General features: G+C 45.0%; 1 protein-coding gene across 3 annotated transcripts in view; it reads left to right on the top strand.

Annotated features, from left to right (window-relative positions):
* The window catches only part of FAM107B (family with sequence similarity 107 member B), an 86434-nt gene extending 65295 nt beyond the window's left edge, over nucleotides 1–21139 (top strand). The window contains exons 1-4 of one of the 3 annotated variants that reach the window (XM_082647366.1): nucleotides 390–463; nucleotides 8526–8709; nucleotides 17016–17166; nucleotides 18139–21139. In XM_082647366.1, coding sequence (XP_082503492.1) covers nucleotides 397–463; nucleotides 8526–8709; nucleotides 17016–17166; nucleotides 18139–18255 — 519 coding nt within the window. In that variant the 5' untranslated portion in view covers nucleotides 390–396 and the 3' untranslated portion in view covers nucleotides 18256–21139. Of the gene's footprint in view, nucleotides 1–389; nucleotides 464–7168; nucleotides 7251–8525; nucleotides 8710–17015; nucleotides 17167–18138 lie in introns of those variants that run through there. The other 2 variants (XM_082647367.1, XM_082647368.1) reach the window with 2 other exon arrangements.
* The last annotated feature ends 549 nt before the right edge of the window (nucleotides 21140–21688 follow it).

Below are 21688 nucleotides of genomic sequence, written 5' to 3'. Positions count from 1 at the left end.
TACCAGATGCTGCCACTGTCTCCTGGCAACGAGACTGAATCCTTAGGTTCACCCCAGGCTTAGGAGTTTGTCAGTGGAGCCCTGGGCTGTTTGGGAGAAATTCCCATTTTAACTCACTCTCTGGTCTCTCAAGGCCTTTCTCCTCACAGCCAGCCAGCCTCCCTTCTGGGAACAGTGGCTATTGCAGGAGACTCCCGTGGGTCCAGAGACAGCCGTTCCCCTTCCAGGTTGACCCAGGCCTGGACTTGGCTGGCCTGCGATCTTAAATGACTTGGGTTTTTCAGGGTATCGTGAGAGGGTTGCTGGAATCTCTTAGAGACAGCCTGGGAAACAAATGCTCTTAAAAACTGCCTTGGAATTACTTTGCACTTTCCAGAAGAAGTCGCAGCAGTTCAGATGTTTAATTGTTTAGCTTCGCTTGGTTCTAGTACAGCTGTAACCTGCACGCACCGACAGGTTTCAGGTATTGTCTTCTTCCTTTTTATTTCTTTCATTGTTTAAAAAAATATTTGTTTGTTTATTTATTTGGTTGCACCGGGTCTTAGTTGCGGCACGCAGTCTCCTTAGTTGTGGCATGCGAACTCTTAGTTGTGGCATGCATGTGAGATCTAGTTCCCTGATGAGGGATCAAACCCGGGCCCCCTGCATTGGGAGCTTGGAGTCTCAGCCACCGTGCCACCAGGGAAGTCCCAGTATTGTTTTCTAAAGGATTCATTTATTAGCACTTCTAGGTAGAATTAGATTTTAAATATTAAGGGAAACATGGAATTTAGCATAATCTGTAAATTCTGATTTTTCATCTCAAAGGATTAGGTTTTAAATTTTATCTTTGTGGGAATTCCTGGTGGTCCCGTGGTTAAGACTCTGCGCTGTCACTGTTCAGGGCCCGGGTTCAATCCCTGGTCAGGGAACTAAGATCCCATAAGCCCTGCGGCCAAAATACAAAAAAAATATATCTTTGTGATGTAACAATATGTAAGTGAACTACTGGAGCCAGGAATAGACTGATGGGAAACTCAGACGCAGTGAAATGTTTGTTTTATTAGTCGAGCTGTGGAATTTTTCTGTGGGGATGGTTATTCGCCTCTGGAAACCAATCAACACAAAATACCCAGGACAGGCAGAGGCTTGGGCCCAGAGTTAACCTTTGAAAGAGGAAAAAAATGCAAAAGCAAGGACTCAGAAGGCATCTGTAAGGATGGGATTTCCTTACTCTCTGGGATAGTAGAGTTTAGTGATGATTTCCGTTTCTTGATTCTCAGGAATTAAAGGCAGAGTTTTCATCAGGTTGCATTTTTCAGTGCATAGCATTAGTATATGTCTAAAATGCAAATCTGTGTTGTTATTCAGTGGCTTAAAATCTTTCAGTGAATCCCCTCCACTTCAGAACAGCATCAGAGATCCTCACTAGCAGCCTTGTTTCCTTGATACACACCCTACACTGTAGCCTGAGCCATTCAGAACTCCATGTGTGTGTGATAGACTTTTTACACTTTGCAGAAGGTTCTTAATGTTTGTAGCCTGAGTGGGTCTTAGAACCACTGAATGTTACCGGCGAGAACGTGAAGGGGGCTTTGTGGCCCTTTCCCCACGCTGGTTGAGAAGAAGGGCAAACTGGAGAGAAAGGAGAGGGAAAATGTTTGTGCCTTCGTTTCAGTGCCTGTGGGTCACCTAGTTGAACTCGTGTTTTCGGAGAACTCTTATGCTTTAAAGGCCTCGAGAGGTAGAGCTTTGTATATACAGGGTTTCCCAGACCTCTGAATAAAATGTGGAATGTTGTTAGCCACATAGTTTGACTAATAATAGTTTCCATTTATTGAATCTGGCATCATAGACATGCCAGAGATTATACCGAATACTTATATCCACATTATAGCCTGTTCTCTTTTTTTTTAAGTGTTATTTTTTTTTTGTACAAAATGTGTTAGTTTACTAACTCTACTTTTGTCATACATTGGCAACCTCTTTAATATCTAGAGACTAGATATTATAAAATTGGGACCCATTGGTCCAGTATATACAAAATATATACAGTAAAGTTAAACAAAATGCATGTAACATATAGAGCAATGGATAAGCTGAAATGTTCTAGTACCTGCTAGCAAAACATCTTTTGCAATCTTCCCTCCCACCTCCCTAAACCCAATGAACAAGCACAGAGTATACTGTTCAGAGAGGAGGTTTAACAATTCCATTTCCAAAGACAGTATTTCCCATCAGTTTTTAAAAGCTATTTACAAGAAGCATTATTCTACTAAAACTACTTTTAAATACATCAAGCACTTCTAAACATCTAGAAAGAATAGATATTTCGTATAAGAACTTACTTGTCCACTATGTACACAGCACTGTTAAATAAAATTGCACACATGTAACAATGGTTATAATCTGAGGTGTCTTCTAAATATGACCATTTTGGCCTGAACCATTTCCTCCCTCACTTCCTTCTCTCCACCACCAATCCCGTGGACAAGTACATGCATATGTAATGCTTAGAGGTGGTTGAACAAATTCATATCCAAAAGTCATTTACAGAGGACAAGCTTTCCTATGAATTTCAATAAAGTATACAAAATGTGCTAATTTTACTACTTTGTCATACACTAGCAACCCCTTTAACATCTAGAGACTAGATGTTGCAAAACTAGGACTCAATTTGTCCATTATATACACTATATACACAGCAAAACAAAATGAACATACAAAAAATGGTTTTGTCTGAAAATGTCCAGGTATGAACACACTAGCATATTACCTTTTGCAATTCTTTCCCTCCCTCCTCCAAACCACTGAACAAGTATAGACAATAGTATACTGCTCAGAGAGGTGGTTTAACATTTAACATTCCCAAAGACAGTACTTCCTGTGAATTTTAGCAAAAAGTTATTTACAAAGTGATATTTTACTACATCTACATTTAACATACGTTGGGCACTTCTAAACATCTAGATGGACTAGATGTTTCAGATAAGGACTTAATTTGTCCACTATATACAGAGCAGTACTGAATGAACTGCACACATGTAACAGTTATAATCTGAAACTGTCTTCAAAATACCAGCATTCTAGCCATTCTAAGACCAACCCCCTTCTCTCTCTCTCCCCTCCACCCAGAGGGCTATCACACTCAACCCAGAGGGCTATCACGCTCAAATTTTCCCCTCCACCCAGAGGGCTATCACGCTCAAATTTTCAGAAGACAATCTTTCCTAGAAATTTTAACACAAAATGTACAAAATGTATTATTTACTAACTCTATTTTTGTCATACACTGGCAACCTCTTTAACATCTAGAAAGACTAGATGTTGTAAATTAGGACTCATTTGTCCATTATATACTCTATATACACAGCAAAGTGAAACAAAATGCGGGAACATAAAAAAGACAACGGTTAATCTTGCCTCACTATAAACACACTGGCACAGAGCTCTTTGCACTTCCTTCTCCTCCCCGCGACCTTGCACCAGTGCACAAACACAGTGCATACTGCGTACTGTTCAAAAAGGTGGTTTGGCCACCCCTCCCTCCCAAACAACATTTCATACGAATTTTAACAAAAAGATATTTACAAAATGTCTTTTTACTACCTCTACTTTGAACAAATATCAGGCACTTTAGAAGATCTAGAAAGACTAGATATATCAAAAAAGTACTTATTGTCAACTACACAAAATGCACACACAAAACAATGGTTCTAATACGCAAATGTCTTCTGTGACCAGTCTGGCACAGAACCTTCTTTTCTTCCTCCTCAACGTCTTCCATTCCATGTCCTCTAACCCACTGAACAAACGTGGACCTCTGTGGCTCCTGATGTCGCCTCTAGAGGTGGGCAAACAACTCCATTTCGAAAAGTCATTTCCAGAAGACATTTCTTTTCTACGGTTTTTTTAAAGAAACAAATGGGCATTTACAAGACATGTGACTTTAACTCTATCATACGTCGGCAACCTCTTCACATCTAGAAGGCCTATATGTAGCGAAAAGTTTTCTTTCGAAAGGTTGGGGGGAAAGTTGAGAGCAGCTTTTTCATATTATATACACAGGCCTTCTATAAACGGCCAGTAAATCCTCCCAAAGGGTGGCGGGCACTTCCTATTGGCCGCGTGTGGTACATTATTCTACCATTTCTATCTTCCAACATCGAGGTCTTGGTAGAACGACGACCAACCGCCCGATGACCCGCTAACGTTCCACCCGTCGTCGACCGGGGCTCCGCTCACCTTCCGGGCCCGTTAAGGCCTTTGTCCGTCGTTGTCCGGACGAGGTGAGGTCTCGTCCAACTGGGGCAGAGAGGTCACCTCAGGTCCCGGATCCGCGCGGGCTCCAAGGCCTAAGGGTGGCTGAGCTGGCGTCCACGTAGAGCCCCCTTCCCGGGCCCTCGAGGCTCTAACGGCCCTCCGCAGCGTTCCAGTGGCCGCCATTCTTCTCGCCCTGCCACGCCCGACGCCCAAAGACGCCATGTCCTCAGTGGCCTGCCGGAGGCTTCGCCTAACCCCTGCAGCGTGGGGTCAAGAGACCCGGCGGTGGGCGGGATCTGGGCTCCGAGGGGCCGCCGCCATTAAGTCGCGGAGGTGGGGGTGGGGGAGCAGTTCGTTGCTGCTTCCAGGCTCTGGCCCTGCCAGTGGGCGGCTGCGGCGAGGGCTCTGGGGCTCGGTAAGACACAGCCTGAGCTTGTCCCGGGGGCCCCCCAGTTCACCTGCCGACCAGAGGCCGGAGGGCCTGGAGGGCCCCGGGCTAGAAGGCCGCGATCCGCTTCTCACCGCGCTCTGTGCTGGAACTCTAAGTGTTATTTTTATTTATTTATTTTTTGGGCTGCGTTAGGTCTTCGTTGCCGTGCGCGGGCTTTCTCTAGTTGCGGCGAGTGGTGGCTACTCTTCGTTGCGGTGTGAGGGCTTCTCATTGCGGTGGCTTCTCGTTGCAGAGCACGGGCTCTAGGCGTGCGGGCTTCAGTAGTTGTGGCTCATGGGCTCAGTAGTTGTGGCACACGGGCTTAGTTGCTCCGCAGCATGTGGGATCTTTCTGGACCAGGGCTCGAACCTGTGTCCCCTGCATTGGCAGGCGGATTCTTAGCCACTGCGCCATCAGGGAAGCCCCTTCAGCCTGTTCTTACAACAACACTCATTTTAGAAGGTGGGAGAACCGAGGGGCAGACATCTTAAGCTTTGTCCAAGATCTCAAGCCAGGTTTTCTTCTCCTGTACTGAGCTGACCTTCATTTTCCTTCATTGACTTGACAGTTAAAAAAAAATTACTTTATGAATCAGTTACTGGGCCAGGGGCGTGTATATGACAAGAGTGTCTTCATGTTACTTTCTGGAAGAATGTTTCGTAGCAATAATAACATCCAATTACAAAGTGCTTTTACTCCCAGACATATTTCTGTCTCCTCCTCCTTTCGGGCTGTGGATGCTCGCTGCTCGGAGCCCTTCCAGGCTTTACTTGCTGCTCTGGACTCCAGACAGCCCAGGGCTTCCCTGTCCTGCTAGTTATTCGTGGGCTCTGTTCCATCATTTAAGGACTGACTGTTCATTGACTCAGTCCAAGGGGTCTGAGGAATATGAACGTAAACCAGATGCGGTCTTTGCGGTGAAGAGATGATACGATTTATGTACATTTTGCTGCAACACAAGGTGGAGGTTGGTGAGTACTAGGAAAAGGGGGCAAAGAGAACCCCATAGTTGTCTAGAGGTCAGAGAATTGCACCTGGGGAGTTGGGCGGGGGGCTTCGTGGAGGATCTGACATTCATCTGGACCTGAAGGTGTGAGTGAGATTTGGCTTTGTGGTCCAGGGTTGGGTAGGGAGCAGATCAGCGGCCCTGCCAGAGGGCACGTTGCAGGCACAGGATGCTGGTGGGGAAGGCAGGGACTTGTGAACACACGGGGAGCAGTGAGTGTTCATTTTCCTTTCGTCGAGGACAGGATCTGTGAGCTGGGAGGGTTCCCTGACGATCAGAGCTGTGTTTCCCAGCCTTGGGAGCCATGGGGAAGGTAGTTGGCAGAGGGGAGAAAGTCGAACAAGGAGGTCAGTTAGATGCTTATTGCCATGTCGTGGCTCCAGGGTGGAAAGTTGCTGAAAAGGAACCAGACCCCAGATTGTTCTCTGGCCACCACCACTGCCAGGGGTGCTCAGGGACACACAGTGTGGCTCCCAGCCAGTTCACCCTCCTTCTCGTAAGTGACCTTTCCCAGACCCCAGTGTGGTCCACTGTACGGGGGCCACAAGGTCTCCCTTAGCCTGGTTTGCAGTCACGCTTGAGGTCTACACGCCTGACTCAGGCCGGGACTCCCTTTCCCGTCCCCACTTAGAAGAAGGGCAAACCAGGGAGAAAGAAGAAGGAAGATGTTTGGGGGCTTCAGTTACGGCAGATCCCCTCCAGCCGCTGCCCAGTTACCGTGTCACCACTCAGGCGTCCAGCGACATCTCCCACCCAACACGTCCTAAAGGGAGCTGCTGACCTCACTCCCATCTGCTGTCCGAACGGCCTCCACCACGACCGCTCTGTCCTGTTGCTCAGGCCAGGCCCCTTCGAGACATCCTCGGCCCTTCTGTGTCTCATATCTCGTGTGCAGTCCTTTAGGGGAGTCCTGAGGCCCGGGATGAAACGGCATCTGTCTGGTCTAGACCATCTGGGTCCCCTGACACTCACCTCCCGGCGGCGTCTTTCCTTGGCCGCCTTGGTCTGTCCTACACTCAGCAGCTAGAGTCATTGTCTGGACGCATAGTTAGAGCTCGTCACTTCCCTGCCCAGAGCCCTGCATGGCTCCCGGCTGTCACTCAGGGCAAAGGCCAGAGCCCTGACACTGGCCTTCAAGTTCCCGCATCGTATCGCCTTCACCCCACCCCTGCGTCCCCACTGGTCCCTCTCCATCCCCACCCTCGCTGGTGTCTGTCCTCCCTCAGACCCATCAGGCATGCTCCTGACTCCTGTCTCATTCCGGTGTCTGGAATACTCTTCTCCCCACCCCTGCTGACACCTTGACCTCAGGAGGGCAGGAATCTGTTTGCATTTGATGTCCCGGAGATTATCCCTGGTTTAGGGCAGAGAAATCAGTCCTTTTATGGAAGCATATGGGCCTTCTTGTCTACTGATTAACTAGGATGAAACTGCTCTTGGCTTTTCAACAAAATCAAGACTGCCTACAAGCGTGTTTGGTGCCTCTCCAGTCTCCACCAAGGAGCACATTCTCCTCGGGGTGCGTTCACGGTCAGGCTGCTGGGATGGGGTCACTAACCTACCACTGTCGAGGTTTGTGAGTTTCCATTTGGGGGAGGGCTGCAGGCATGCTTGTTTTTAAAAGGTCAGTGCAGGTAGCATTTAAAGAATGTTTGGTGTAATTTGTTAGATATATATATTATTGCTCATTAATTTTGAGCCTTAATCATGTGTTTATACCTAAAATATATAAACGAATGAGGCAGCTACAAGTTTTCTGTTTTAGTTGACTTATTTATTTTTTGGGCTTTTGTCCTCTTTATTTTCACGTTGATTTTCAAAAGATTTTTCTTTTTTTTTCTGTTTGTTTTTTTTTAACTAATTTTATTGGAATATGGTTGCTTTACAATGTTCCGTTAGCCTCCACTGTGCAGCAAAATGAATCAACCATACACATATAGATATTCCCTCCCTTTTGGACTTCCCTCCCATTTAGGGTTACCACAGTGCATTAAGTAGAATTCCCTGTGCTTTGCAGTATGTTCCCATCAATTGTCTATTTTATAAAAAATGCTATAGATGACCTTATTTCCAAAGCAGAAATAGAGACACAGACGTACAGAACAAAAGATTTTTCTATAAAAATAACATCATAGGGGCTTCCCTGGTGGCACAGTGGTTGAGTCCGCCTGCTGATGCAGGGGACACGGGTTCGTGCCCCGGTCCAGGAAGATCCCACATGCCGCGGAGCGGCTGGGCCCGTGAGCCATGGCCGCTGAGCCTGCGCGTCCGGAGCCTGTGCTCCGCAACGGGAGAGGCCGCAGCAGTGAGAGGCCCGCGTACCGCAAAAAATAAAATAAAATAAAAAGTAGCATCATAATTTGTTATACAGAACATGGGTTTTAAGATCGGAGGGTGTTCCTTTTCTTTCTTTCTTTTTTTTTTTTTTTTTAGTTTGAGATTTACACTACTGGTAAAATTAACCTGGACGAGTTATTTATTTATTTTTTTTGCGGTACGCGGGCCTCTCACTATTGTGGCCTCTCCCCTTGCGGAGCACAGGCTCCGGACGCGCAGGCCCAGCGGCTATGGCTCACGGGCCCAGCCGCTCTGCGGCATGTGAGATCTTCCTGGATTGGGGCACGAACCCGTGTCCCCTGCATCGGCAGGCGGACTCTCAACCACTGCGCCACCAGGGAAGCCCTGCCCCTATCTCTTTGACAGAGCTTCAGAGTTTTCAATGAAGTGGTGAAGGGGCCCCGTGGCGGATGCGGTGTCAGCTGCTGGGCCAGCCCGGCTGTCCTGGGCCTCGGCCTCTGTGCAGACGTCTGAGCAGAGACCACAGTGAATTTCATCTTTCTGTTTCAGACAGCCCGCTGGAGGATTCTGACCTGAAGGACACGTATCTCATCCCGAGAAACATCATGGCTGAGCCAGACTATATAGACGATGACAATCCTGAACTAATTAGGCCTCAGAAACTAGTCAATCCTGTCAAAACATCCCGGAACCATCAAGACCTTCACAGAGAACTTCTTATGAATCAAAAAAGGTAAGATGCTTTCTTGAGTGGAGTTTTCCTTAGGGGACTTTTAAGGTAACTAGATTTAAGTTCAGTTACGTTTACAAAGGCTTCGAAGAGTTGTTTGTTTCTTGACCACATTTAACACTTCCTATTCCTTTCGCATCCTTGAGTCAGGGCACCCATGATGTAAAGCCGTGTGCAGGCTCAGCTGCCGGCCCCAGGGTCTCTCGGAGTTCTGTGGTCCTGGGTCCCCTTCTCAAGTGGATGCGTATTTTAGAATTTGTACAGAAGGGGCTGGATTAAGGATAAAAGAGGGTGTCCTACGTCGAAGAGGAATACGTTATTGCTTAGATTTGTAAAAATTCTGAATTTTCCCCATATATCTGGGGAAATGTGAGAACAGATACCACCCACTTCAGCATCTGTAGAGTGGCAGGGAGAAGTCTCTAGAACCACATCAGACTTAACAGTAGATACGGACCCCCTTTCTTGTGTTTTCATTTGTTTGTTTTTAGGTAGCATTTTAAATGATTACTATCATTTTTATTATTATTAATTTTTTTTTGGAGAGGAGCAAAACATTGACCTTCAGTCTTCTCTGTAAACCATTTGTTAGTTCCACCTGTGTCATACGTAATTTAGGGCATTGGGTTCAGTGTACTCTGCTTTTTTTAATTTTGAGAGTTTATTTTATGGAAGTCTAGCTGATTTACAGTGTCGTGTTAATTTCTGCTGTACAGCAAAGCGATTCAGTTATACATATTTATAATCTTCTTCATATTCTTTTCCATCATGGTTTATCACAGGATACTGAACATAGTTCCCTGTGCTATACAGTAGGACCTCGTTGTTCATGCATTCTGTATATAATAATTTGAATCTGCTCATCCCAAACTCCCCATCCATCCTTCCCTTACCCACCCCCCTTGGCAACCGCAAGTCCTCTTTCTGTCTGTGAGTCTGTTTCATAAATAAGTTCATTTGTGTTGTATTTTAGATTACACATATGAATGATATCATATGGTATTTGTCTTTCTTTTTCTGATTTTGGTTAGTATGATAATCTCGAGGTCCATCCGTTTTGCAGCAAATGGCGCTATTTCATTCTTTTTTGTGGCTGGTACTCTGCGTGTTAAGTGATTATGGGCAGGGCTACTGGACTGGGAAAGCTAAGGATGAAAAGTTGCTTTATTTATTAGGACACAAGGTTACTAGAAGATCTGTTAAGCTTCGTTTAGAACTGTTTTCAGGTCTTCATAGTAAAACTGTGTGCTGATCTGAGTTGTGGAACTGTGGCACTCATCTGCTCACTCTTTGCTAAGCCTTGGTGGAAAGGTAGCTACTGCCCACTGCACTGAAAGACGTGCAGACCAAGCTCAGCATTGGGGTAACGTTTTGGAAGAAGGGCCTAATTAAAAATAAAAATGAAACATTTTAAAAAGGGATGAGGGGGCATTTTTATGGCAGTTCTCCGTCGGAGTGTACCTCTGCCAGAACTCATATCTTCTGCCCCAGGAACTCTTTGTAACTACATTTCTCCCTCCAGATGTGGGAATGTGACTTACTTTCTGTCCCCAGCACACTAGCGTGCTGTCTGAATAACGCTTAATCAGTAGAATGTGAGTTTGATCCCTTTTGAATAAGTCCTTAGCTTCTACCTGTCTTTGTCGCATAAAAACAACAAAACCCCCAAGGATTTGGTATCATCATGCCCATAGCAAAACAAGACTGTATACGTTCCTAAACAGACCAGAGAATTTGGAGGCCGTCCTTCCTGGGAAACCATGTCTGCATTTTGGTGGGAAGATGGAAAGTTTAATATCCTCTAAAAGAGGGTAGCCGAATGGTTTCCTAAACCAAATAATTTTCTGATTGTCTTTACCTCTTGGATCTCAGTCCCCTTGGCTGTCAGATAGGAGTAGGAGACTTAGTTAATCTCTAAGGAACATTCTAGTTCAAACTGTTGTTGGGTTTTTGTTTTTTCTATTTTATCTATGAAAAGGCTCCACGTCAGAATAGAGACAACGGTAAAGCAAAGTTGGTGGAATAGTTGTTCTTTGAATTAGAGGCTATAGGCTATTCTGCAGAAATGTAGTTAGTAGCCTGGGTCTGTCTGTGTAAAACATTACATTCAGTTTGTGCAACTGAATCTGTTTCCAAATTTCCTGGAGTAGGCACATTCTGTGAAAATGGACCTCATTCCTGTTTGCCTTTCTGTCGCCTGTTCTTTCTTTTCCTTGTTTGCACAGCTGACTCCTTAGCCAGGCCCAGCTCAGCTAATTTTGGAGAATGCTCGTGTTCACTCGAGCACCGTGGTATAGAGAGGACCTGGGCCTTGAGGTCAGGGAGAAATGGTATGAATCTGGTTTGCCATTGAACTTGACCTACCTTTTATGATCCTGGATAGGGTCTTCCTTCCTGAGATCTGCTTCTTCATCTCTAAAGTAGGGGATAAAAATATCTTTCTTATAAAAAATGAAAGTAAATGAGAGCATGTTTAAATACCTGTTAAAACACCTGGCATATAAGAAGTGCTCATTTAGTCCCATCCATCTTCCCCCTTACTATGTAGCATCATCTGAAATTTCCTGTTGCTTTTTCCCCTTTTTCTCTGAAAAGTTCTGGTCTGGTTGTAGAAGTACATTAAAAAAAAAAAAAGAAAATTAAAGGGAGGTTTCAAAATCAAATGAATATATCTTATCCTATGCCTTCCGGTTTTTTCAAGGTAAAATCTTAGTTTGGTAGGATCCTCTTATTAGGAATACAACTGGTTTTAGAGTGAAAACTTCTCAAGCAGTTTCTTCTCTTTTATTCATCTTCTATCACGCATGCTTTTTAGAGACTGTGGGGTTTTTATTTCTGTTTTAGGGCCAAATAATAGAAAGCATCACATCAATAACATATATATATTTGGTTAAAGGATAGTGATAGTTGCTTACTGGTTTGTACCATAATGAACCTCTGTTTACTTGTCTGCGGTTTGTAAAGGGCCTTCCCATATTTTATCCAGTGATCTTTCCAGCAACCCAGTGTGTGTTGTCTTGGGGTTGTTCTCATTCGACATGTGAGTGAGAGGAAACTCAAGAGTCATTGGCTGAAGAGTCTTTTCAATTTCACATGATAGTTTTATTGGAATAAAAAAAGGGTAGAAATCAACATAGAATTACAGGCAGTTTAAATTAAAGACAGCGATGAATCAAATTTAATAACCATATAAATGAGAAGAAGGGGTAGGGGTAGGAGAGGGAGAGAGAACTGAGATGTACACGAAACAGGCTCTGTGGAGCTTTTCCTCTGCGTGGCCACAGTTTCACTCGAAGACCTGTCGCAGTCCAAAGAGTTGCCTTGCTTAGGAGAGCATATCCTCATAGGTATTCTAACGCCGTATCCTGCACTCTTTCAAGTATATCATTCTGCTCCTCTATTTGCTGTCTTTCGGACCCAGTTAAGTTTCAGGTTAAAAGTCTTTAAAATGTGATCTGGTCACAGTTTACCACCAAGTCTGACGATTAAGACCCTGTGTCAGGTTCTCAGATTCTTTGTTCCTATAACAAGGCAGATTGCAAGAGGCATTATTTTTGGTAGTTGAAAGATCAGTGTTCAAGAGGTCTTAAAAAATGAGAATATTTCCAATATAATTTAGAGAGAATCTGTCTTCCCTAAAAAGAGTACTTCTGGGGCAAACAGAGAATGCCCGACTACTCTGCATCCCTACCAGTGGCTCTTTGGCTTGTACATTTCAGTCGACAGTTTCGAGGTCCCTGTGTTTTTGGTCACTCTTCAGTTGGTGTGCTTTGTCAGACAAATAGGTAGATCCTCAGTAAATGCTTGTTGCCGTGCAACGTGGAAAAAAAATATGGGAAGCTGAGGTCGAAATATTTACATTTGAATCCACGCCGGTTGAAATGGCTCAGTCATAAACGTGGAGCAGGGCAGGCCAACCCAGGAGACTCCAAGATTCAAGATCAAGGGCCTGAAAGTCAAAGGCAACCCTTCCCCTCCCCGCTACAGAAAAATATTAGGCCAGGAGGTGTGTGGCTGGGTGGGCAGGGGAGGGAGCGTGTCGTGTTAGAGTTGGCGCCAGACCTGCCCCTGCCTCCGTGCTGACCTGGCTCTGGAGGCGTTCTCCCTTTTACGGGTTCAAGTGTGGCCGGTGTGGAGGCGGAGTGGCGTGAACATAGACCGGTCCAGTCGGCCCCTGAATGTGTTCAGTGGTTTATATGAAGTGTGAAACGTCGTCTGTACGTCTTCTGTACGTCTTCATCAGTGGTGGTGGGAGTACAAATTGTTGCGGCCTATTTGGAAAGCAGTTTCACGGTCCACATCCAAATCCAAAATGTGCAGACGCTTAGCCAGCAATTCTGCTTCTATGAATGTAGCCAGCAGAGATGCTTGGATAGGAGAGATATAAATGGACAAGGAAGCTCCCCGCCTCATTGCGTTCAATGGGGAACAATTGGAAACAACCTAAATGTCTCGCATTATGGACATGGCGAAATTTGGGCACTTCTGTACTCCGATAAGGGTCTAGAGAGTGTGGGGCACACTCTAAACAGTGAGTGATCTTTGGGTGCAGGAATGGGTGCAGGGCCTCTACTGTGTACAATTTTCCGGGCCACCATTCACCTAGATTACAGTGCAAGTGGTGCACCCCGTAGATGTCTAACAGGAAGAGTCTAGGTGTGCTTTCCCTTTTTTTTTGCGGTATGTGAGCCTCTCACTGTTGTGGCCTCTCCCGTTGCGGAGCACAGGCTCTGGATGCGCAGGCCCAGCGGCCATGGCTCACGGGCCCAGCCGCTCCGCGGCACGTGGGATCTTCCCGAACCGGGGCACGAACCCGTGTCCCCTGCATCGGCAGGCGGATTCTCAACCACTGCGCCACCAGGGAAGCCCTGCTTTCACTTTTTATCTTGCATGTATGTATATAACACCTAACCTTTTTTTTTTTTTTCTTTTCAAAGAGCACATATTAATTTTAAAAATCGGCTTGGTCCGCTGTGATAGTCACGAGAAGCAGTTCGGGAATAACTGTTGGTCTTGGGTGGTACCAAGCCCCCAGGTCGTAAGCAGTTGTCAGTCATAAAGGGATTGAAAGTTCTTGTTAATTGAATTGATTAAAGAGAATCAACGTTGTCATGCAGAGACTGATACTGTAATTTTTATGAAATTTGGAGCTTATTTCTGTCTTGCTATCTCTGCAGCCTGATCTAGTTTTAGACTCAGAGAATCACCTAGGCAGTGCTTGACTTTTTCCATTCAGCATAGAAAGTTAAGTGAGCTGCTTGATAAAATATTAACTAAATTTGTATGACTTCTTGACTGTTATAAGTGCAGGACATTTATCATATAAGCACCATTTTCCTGAGTTTTGTGTTACTAAATATTTTATCTTACTGCACCACTGCGTAAAATCTTTGAACAGAAAACGCATACCGTATATTAAACCCATTCACATGTTGTGATAGAATGCCAGCTTAACGCGTCATACATCAGAGTTTGTTCAACAGCTTTTGCATAAGCCAGAAGCACTTAATAACGGTTGAAGTTAATTTCACCAGTGAATTATAGTTTGAAATTTAAATTATGCAGGTAGCTAAATTCTTAATCCTAAAATTTAAATCCCTTAACTCTGTCTGTACTGTCATCCTGAGACTTTTTAATAGTCATGAAACTGCGTGGGTCTTTACTCAGATTATTTACAAACATTTTCCGGTGCTCAGTGACACTTAAGTCTATTGGAGTGAAGTACCATAAGCAACTTTTCTTATTACACTAAGACTTAATTTCCAGAGTAGTCTGTCTATACTTCTGTCCTCCTCATACAATCTTAATAACTGTGAAATAAGTTGTAAATCGCAAAAATAACCCGTCTCTTTTATTTCACTGGAAATATGGCTGAACTTAATATTTCTTTCTGTTTTTTTTTAAAATCTATTTATTTATGGCTGCATTGGGTCTTCGTTGCTGTGCGAGGGCTTTTTCTAGTTCTGGCAAGTGGGGGCCCCTCTCCGTTGCGGAGCACGGGCTTCTTATCGCAGTGGCTTATCTTGTTGCGGAGCATGGGCTCTAGGCATGCGGGCTTCAGTAGCTGTGGCACGTGGGCTCAGTAGTCGTGGCTCACGGGCTCTACAGCGCAGGCTCAGTAGTTGTGGCACGCAGGCTTAATAGTTGTGGCTCGCGGGCTTCAGTAGTTGTGGCTTGCAGGCTCTAGAGAACAGGCTCAGTAGTTGTGGCACATGGGCTTAGTTGCTCCGCGGCATGTGGGATATTCCCGGACCAGGGCTCGAACCCGTGTCCCCTGCATTGGCAGGCGGATTCTTAGCCACTGGGCCACCACGAAAACCCCTCTTTCTGTTTTTTTAAAACCGAAAGTTCTGCTAATGAAAATTGGGAAAGGGAAGGCATGTTATTTTAACTCTGTCCTTTATCTTCAGTGATGGAATCCACTGACGGTTACTCTGTAAACAGCAACTTTGCAAAATCATTTATTATGATCTTAAAAAGAGGTAGAGAGGAGAGATGCCAGAATTTTTAAAAATCACCACTAGGTAGATGTGGAAGTGTGACACTGAGGATTATTTTACAGATGTGATAGGGTGAACTTGAAAGAGATTGAGGCAAGGGTGGTGTTGAGATTCTTAGAGCCAGAGCACGTTTCGGAAATTCTTTCACTTAACGGCAACTCACGTGACTCCTAGTTGATTAAGTCGCATTAGCTGATTGAAGTAGAGTGGAGAAGAGCCACGGAGGTCGACAGGCCTGATCTACAGACTCCCGGGTGTCATCAGCAAGGTCAGCAGGCGTGTGGGGAGGCGCACAGGCCACCTCGGTGGTCTGAGGCTGCTTCAGCAGCACCGGTTTCCCGCAGCCCAGAAAAGCACCGGTGCCGGTTGGGGCCACGTGTGCATGTGTGGACACGTGTGATGCCATTGTCACTCACCCCCTGGGCTGCTTGGCACTGATAGCGTTCTTCCTGTTCTGTGGCTTGTTTCTTTCTTTTTTTTTTTTTTCTTTTTTTGCGGTACGTGGGCCTCTCACTGTTGTGGCCTCTCCCGTTGTGGAGCACAGGCTCTGGACACGCAGGCTCAGCGGCCATGGCTCACGGACCCAGCTGCTCTGCAGCATGTGAGATCTTCCCGGACCAGGGCACGAACCCGTGTCCCCTGCATCGGCAGGCGGACTCTCAACCACTGTGCCACCAGGGAAGCCCTTTGTGTATTTTGTTTGTTTGTTTCTTTTTTGGTTTCTTTTTATTGTCAAAGTTAATAACGAGTTGAGATGACTCAGGGGCTAGTGGAGACTGGCTCAAGAGAGAGAGGATGGTGAAGAGGGGGAGCCCGGACTAGAGAAATCCTGAGGAACTAGCCGAGGACATGGAGACCAGGCAAGTCCCAGCTGACCTTTAACATAGATAGAAATCCCACCTGCGAAAATGCCAGTGAACGTCGTCCTTCTCCTGACCTGCCTCAGACATTTCAGATGAGGGTTGCTAGGGAATGGCCCGACTTTGGGTTTTGTTTCGCCCCATTTGAAGAGATGGCAGCCTGATTGATCTCTCCCCAATGTCGAGGTCCCCTGAAGGCTGACTTCCGTGTGTTGTCAGCAGTTGAAATGGTTCCAGAGCACTGGGCTGGGATTCGGGATCCAGGTTCTCCAGGGCCATGCCCCCAGCCATGATGGAACCTTGGACGTGCCTTTCAGATGCGCAAGAATCCTCTCCCAAGTCCGAAACGTGAAGGGTTGGAAGAGGTTTCTGGGCCATTTGGTCGTTGAAGTGTCTGTGCTAGCTTCTCTCGAGGCTGCATTTAGTACTTGGGGTCAGGGGCTCGAGCCTGGGAAGCTTCAACATCTTCCTCTCCATGGTGGGTGACCGTCCCACCCAGCGAATGAGCATGCTGTTCCCCGCCTTCCCCACCCAAACCTCCTGCGCTAACCTCCCTTGCATGACCTAGCGTCTGGCATACGGTAGGCGCTCAGGATGATTTTATCGAGCGATGGGTTTTGCTTACTGTTGGAAGGTGCTCTCGCGCTTTCTTTCATGCTCATGGATTTCTGAGGCTCCCAGTGTCAACCATTAGCTGGTGGTAGGCATCACAGTCATGCTAAGTCACTAGACCCCTCTTCTGTGGTTGACGCCTAAAATTTCTATTCATGAAAGATGCATCCACTAGATTAAAACTGTTAAATGTTGTTAATGCTTTAAATATTTTTTTAATTAAAAAATTTATTTTTACTAGTTTTAATTAAAAAATTTTTTTTGAAGTATAGTTGATTTACACTGCTGCATTCATTTCAGGTGTACAGCAAAGTGATTTGTTAATGCTTTTTTGCAGGGGACTTGCCCCTCAGAATAAGCCAGAGCTGCAGAAAGTGATGGAAAAGAGAAAACGGGATCAAGTAATAAAGCAGAAGGAAGAGGAGGCACAAAAGAAGAAATCTGACTTGGAAATAGAACTATTAAAACGGCAGCAGAAGTTGGAGCAGGTAGGGGTGATTGGGGTGAAAGGTGTTTTTTCGGTTGTTGTTGATTAAGGGGCACAATGTATTGATTTGGTACATTTGTATCGCAATATGATTGCCATCGTAGTGCTAACTCACACCTCTGTCGCATCATATAATTATCATTTCTTCTAGCTGGTGTGGACAGTTAAGTTCTAGTCTCTTAGCAACTTTCACGTTTATAATCGTTTTGTTGTCGATAATCCCCGTACTGTGTATTAGGTCTCCAGGACTTACTTCTCTGCTAGTTGCGAGTACGTACCCTTAAATAGCATCTTTCGCACTCCCCTAGCTAGTCACCATTTTACCCTCTGCTTTTACGATTTCACTGTTTTTAGATTTCACATGTGAGAGAGATCATACAGTACTTGTCTTTCTCTGACTTACCTTGTCCTGAGAAATAAAGGGTGCTGGAACAAGCAGAATTTCCCAGACACGTCGGATGTAAATGTTTTTATACCATGAAAGGAAAAGCTGAGACAGGTGTCCGCAGATGGACTAAAATACACTCAAGATAAAGGGAGGGATTCTGTTGAGGACCTAGAAGGGATTCAGGAGGCAAAGCCAAAACCAGGGAATATCACAGAATGCACAGCCCAGTGCTGGGAGCTCAAGCACTTGAGTGAAGTTCAGCTTCACTTAAGACTGTGGAGCAAGTGCGTGTTGCCCTCGGGTCCTGTTTTAAGTCTTAGCCTTAATCTTTAGGCTCTCGTCATCCCTCGGTATTTCAGCAACAACCAGTCAGCTGCTGCTCCTGTGCAGAATTCTTACCCCAGCAGCTAGATCCAGCCACGTATGTAAAGATACAAATATATTTAAAGCGGAGACCAGGAGAAACTTCCTTCCATTGGGAAATGGAGTTGTTAGGGACTTTGGAAAGAGGAACAGTGTTTTTGGAAAGCCTCTCTGTTTGTAAATAATTTGGAAATAATTTTCCTGTTTCTGAATTCTGTTTAGCTTGAACTTGAGAAGCAGAAATTGCGAGAAGAGCAAGAAAATGCCCCAGAGTTTGTGAAGGTTAAAGGCAATCTCAGAAGAACAGGCCAAGAAGTGGCGCAAGCCCAGGAGTCGTAGGTCCAGGCTGCAGAGACCGCGCACCAGCCCAGCGCACACAAAAAGTGTGTGCAGGGGCCTCCCCAGTACTTAACCTCAGGGCCAAAGCCCCTGGAGAGAATCCCAGCCAGCAGAGAACTGTTACTTTGAAAAGAGTTTGGTTTTGGTTTTCCTACCATCCGGGTTGGATCGGTTACACCTGTGACTGTTGCAGTTCCTATTCGCCAAATGAAGGACGTTGCCCAGCACTTAAGTTGGGATAATGGACCTGTGTGTTCAAAGACTTAAAAAATAACAACAACAAGAAAAAAAGGAAGAGGACACTGGCATAAATTCCTGAGAGTTGCACTACTTGGTTTTTCTTTCAAGCCAAGTTTAGTGGGGCACAGAGCCTTTTTTCTTTTCAAATGTAAAGAAAATGTGTTTCGTTCTTCCTTTAGTTACCCGTTCAGTAATTTAGATCGCGCAGAAATGCGTTTGATCTGTTATATCCACTGTTTGTAAATTCTGTTTTCTTGTCTATTTACACTTTCACCCACGTTAGGCTTAACACCAGAGAATGTTAATATTCATGTTGAACACAGTTCTTACCTTTGTCGGCATTAAGATTCAGAAATAGAGTGAGGAACTTTAAAAATATGGGAACAAAGAGATACATAAACAAGACTACGTAAACGTCTGTCTTGATCTTATTTCCGTTCCTGTTGGTTCCCTGATGCTTCACGGTGACCTTCTACTTCAGGGAAGGTCCATCATATAAATCCATGTCTTGCTTTGATAACTGTTAGGGGGTTGGTATTGTTTTATTTTGTTGTTAAGTTTCTTGCTCAGCCACGCCTTTTATGTGAAATAATCTCCCACTCCTTCGAGGAATAAAAACTAGTCCGTATAACCCAACCTCAGTGTCAAAAGTAGAGGGTCCAAATCTTTTGGTTTCTCCTGAGAGCAGTGTGGGGAAAGCTCCCATGTGGAGCTGTGAAGGAAGAGTTCTCTGGGTATTTTAATGTGAATCAAATGTAGATTGGTCTCAAGGAGGCCCATTTGGAAGATATATAGCATTTATACATTTTTAATATTATTTGAAGCCAACCTTTGAAATTTTCTGATTAATGGTCACCTAGCTCTTTGCCCTTTTTTCTTGTGAAGAAAGGCTAGTTCACCACTACCTTAGTGATGGTGATGCGTTCGTAAGGATGATGTTGTGACTACTGTTGATCTCTCAGGAACAGCTGAGGGGAAGGGGAGGCTGCTCGGTTGGTGCTCTCCAGCTGGCATGCTGTACTCCACGTGTGAGCCCTGCGTTACCAACTACAGCCAGATTCTTAACGCAAAATCCCTTTTCTATTGCCGGGATGGGCAGGGGGACGTTCTGCTTGGGGTGGTCTAGAAGAATTTGTGTGGATTCAGCATGTTCTTTGTAGAAACGGTTCAGCCGGTAATTCCTACACTGAAGGCTCTTCTTTTTTTTTTTTTTTTTTTTTTGCGGTACGCGGGCCTCTCACTGTCGCGGCCTCTCCCGTTGCGGAGCACAGGCTCCGGACGCGCAGGCTCAGCGGCCATGGCTCACGAGCCCAGCCGCCCCGCGGCATGTGGGATCTTCCTGGACCGGGGCACGAACCCGCGTCCCCTGCATCGGCAGGCGGACTCTCAACCACTGCGCCACCAGGGAAGCCCCGAAGGCTCTTCTTATAATTTCTTTCAAGAGTCATAGAAAGCTGGATCCTGAGCTTTTGAATCCTCAACAAGCCTAAGTAGAAAGTAGCTTTCTATGGGAATTCTGTAGTTTTCATGGTTGGTGATTAGGCTCCTGTTCACCCCTAATGTGGACAGGACAAAAGTAAATGCATAGATAATATACTGCTAGTCATAGAACATGTTGATTACACCTGAAATGGATTATTTCTCTCATCAGCAAGTATTATTTGAATAAAATATGAGGTGCTTAAGGTACAATGTTGCTCTATCATAATTTACTTTTGAAGGATGGAATGGTAACTATTTTTTTCCATCCTTCTTCCTTTTCAGAGAGGAAAGAGCATTAACTGATCATCTTGAAAGTACGTTTCCGATTGTACGTTGACTACAGTTCTGCCCCTGTGCATGTGGACTAGTGATGCAATTTGTAAAATGAAGATTCAGGAGTAGCTCATAGCCTTGAATCCAACCGGATATGTAAGATCTTTAGATTCTGTATCCTTGAAGCAATTCTGCCACTTGATAAAATTCTCAAGGGCCCTAACAGGCTCCTTTAGAAAGACCAATTCTGTTCCTAGAATTTACCTAGAATGCATTCTCCACTGGGAAAAAATAAATTCCAAGAGTGTTTCCCTCCCAGTCTCACTCACAAATCTGCAAAATTATTAGTGGTTAGCAGTCCAAGGTTTGGCCAAAAGAAGACTTGTAAATAGTGTCAAGCGATGTCTCCTCACTAGACGGTGGAATGTCCAGATAGAAAAGCTCTTTGAAATTGCCAGGTCAGCTCAGCTTATAAGCCTGAGTTTAAAAAGGCATCATTCTCCCTCCACACTTTCATACTGTACAGTCCAGACCCCTAGGACTCATGAACATCCAAGCAGTTTTGTGCTTTGAGCCAATTTTTGAGGAAAATGGCTCCGTTTTTCCACTCTGCGGTTTTCTTAAAATCGCTCCGTGTTTTCTAGTCTCCGAGCAGCGTTGCTTTCTAAGCTATCACAGTTGACTTCATTCTTCTACTCTGAAAAATTCTGACTTGTTTGAGTGTATATAATATATATAAAGGGAGCCTTAATGGATTTGTTTTCATAATTTAATATTTTTTGTATTTGCTCTTGTATAATTGTTTTTAATGGAAAGTATTACAGAATTGAGGGTGGAATTCTTAGAACCAAAGTTATTCTTAATAAAAATCACCACACGCTTGGACCATGCACCCGTGTTTGGCTGATGTGTTTAAGACGGTTGTGTGGAATTGGAGGGGAGTGGGTGCTGTGTTCGATTCAAGGCTTAGAAGGTGGTTCGAGGCTTTCCCTCTGATGCCTTCCCCCCAAATCAGTTATGTCCTCTCGCCTTGTGTCAGTCAAGGCTGATGATTTATTCTGTCAAAGCAAATTCATGCTAAGGTGTTATGCTACACGTTGCTTAGAATATGTGGTATTTTAGCAACAGCCGTCCGTGCTACAGATCAAAGTATGCTGAATTTTAGGTAGCTTGGTAGGACAGTGGGAGGTATATTTTGGGAAGGGCCGTTTTTTAGTGCTTGTGAGCACACATGACATGCCATAAGTATGACCATGAAATTATTTTGCTTATTCAGCTAAATTAACTTCATCCTCAAAGAAGTCACTTTGGGAAGCTGTACACATGACTGCATTATACTGTTGGTAGAAATAGCTTGGAGAGTGAAGTTTCTATACTTTGTCCTTATTTTCCACCCCCAAATTACTACTGAGCTTAGTCACCCAACTCCTAATGTCTT

Source organism: Grampus griseus, assembly GCF_964374135.1.
Source record: "Grampus griseus genome assembly, chromosome: 2".
NCBI lineage: Eukaryota > Metazoa > Chordata > Mammalia > Artiodactyla > Delphinidae > Grampus > Grampus griseus.
The sequence above is the reverse complement of the archived record's forward strand: the minus strand, read 5'-3'. Positions and strand labels throughout refer to the sequence as shown.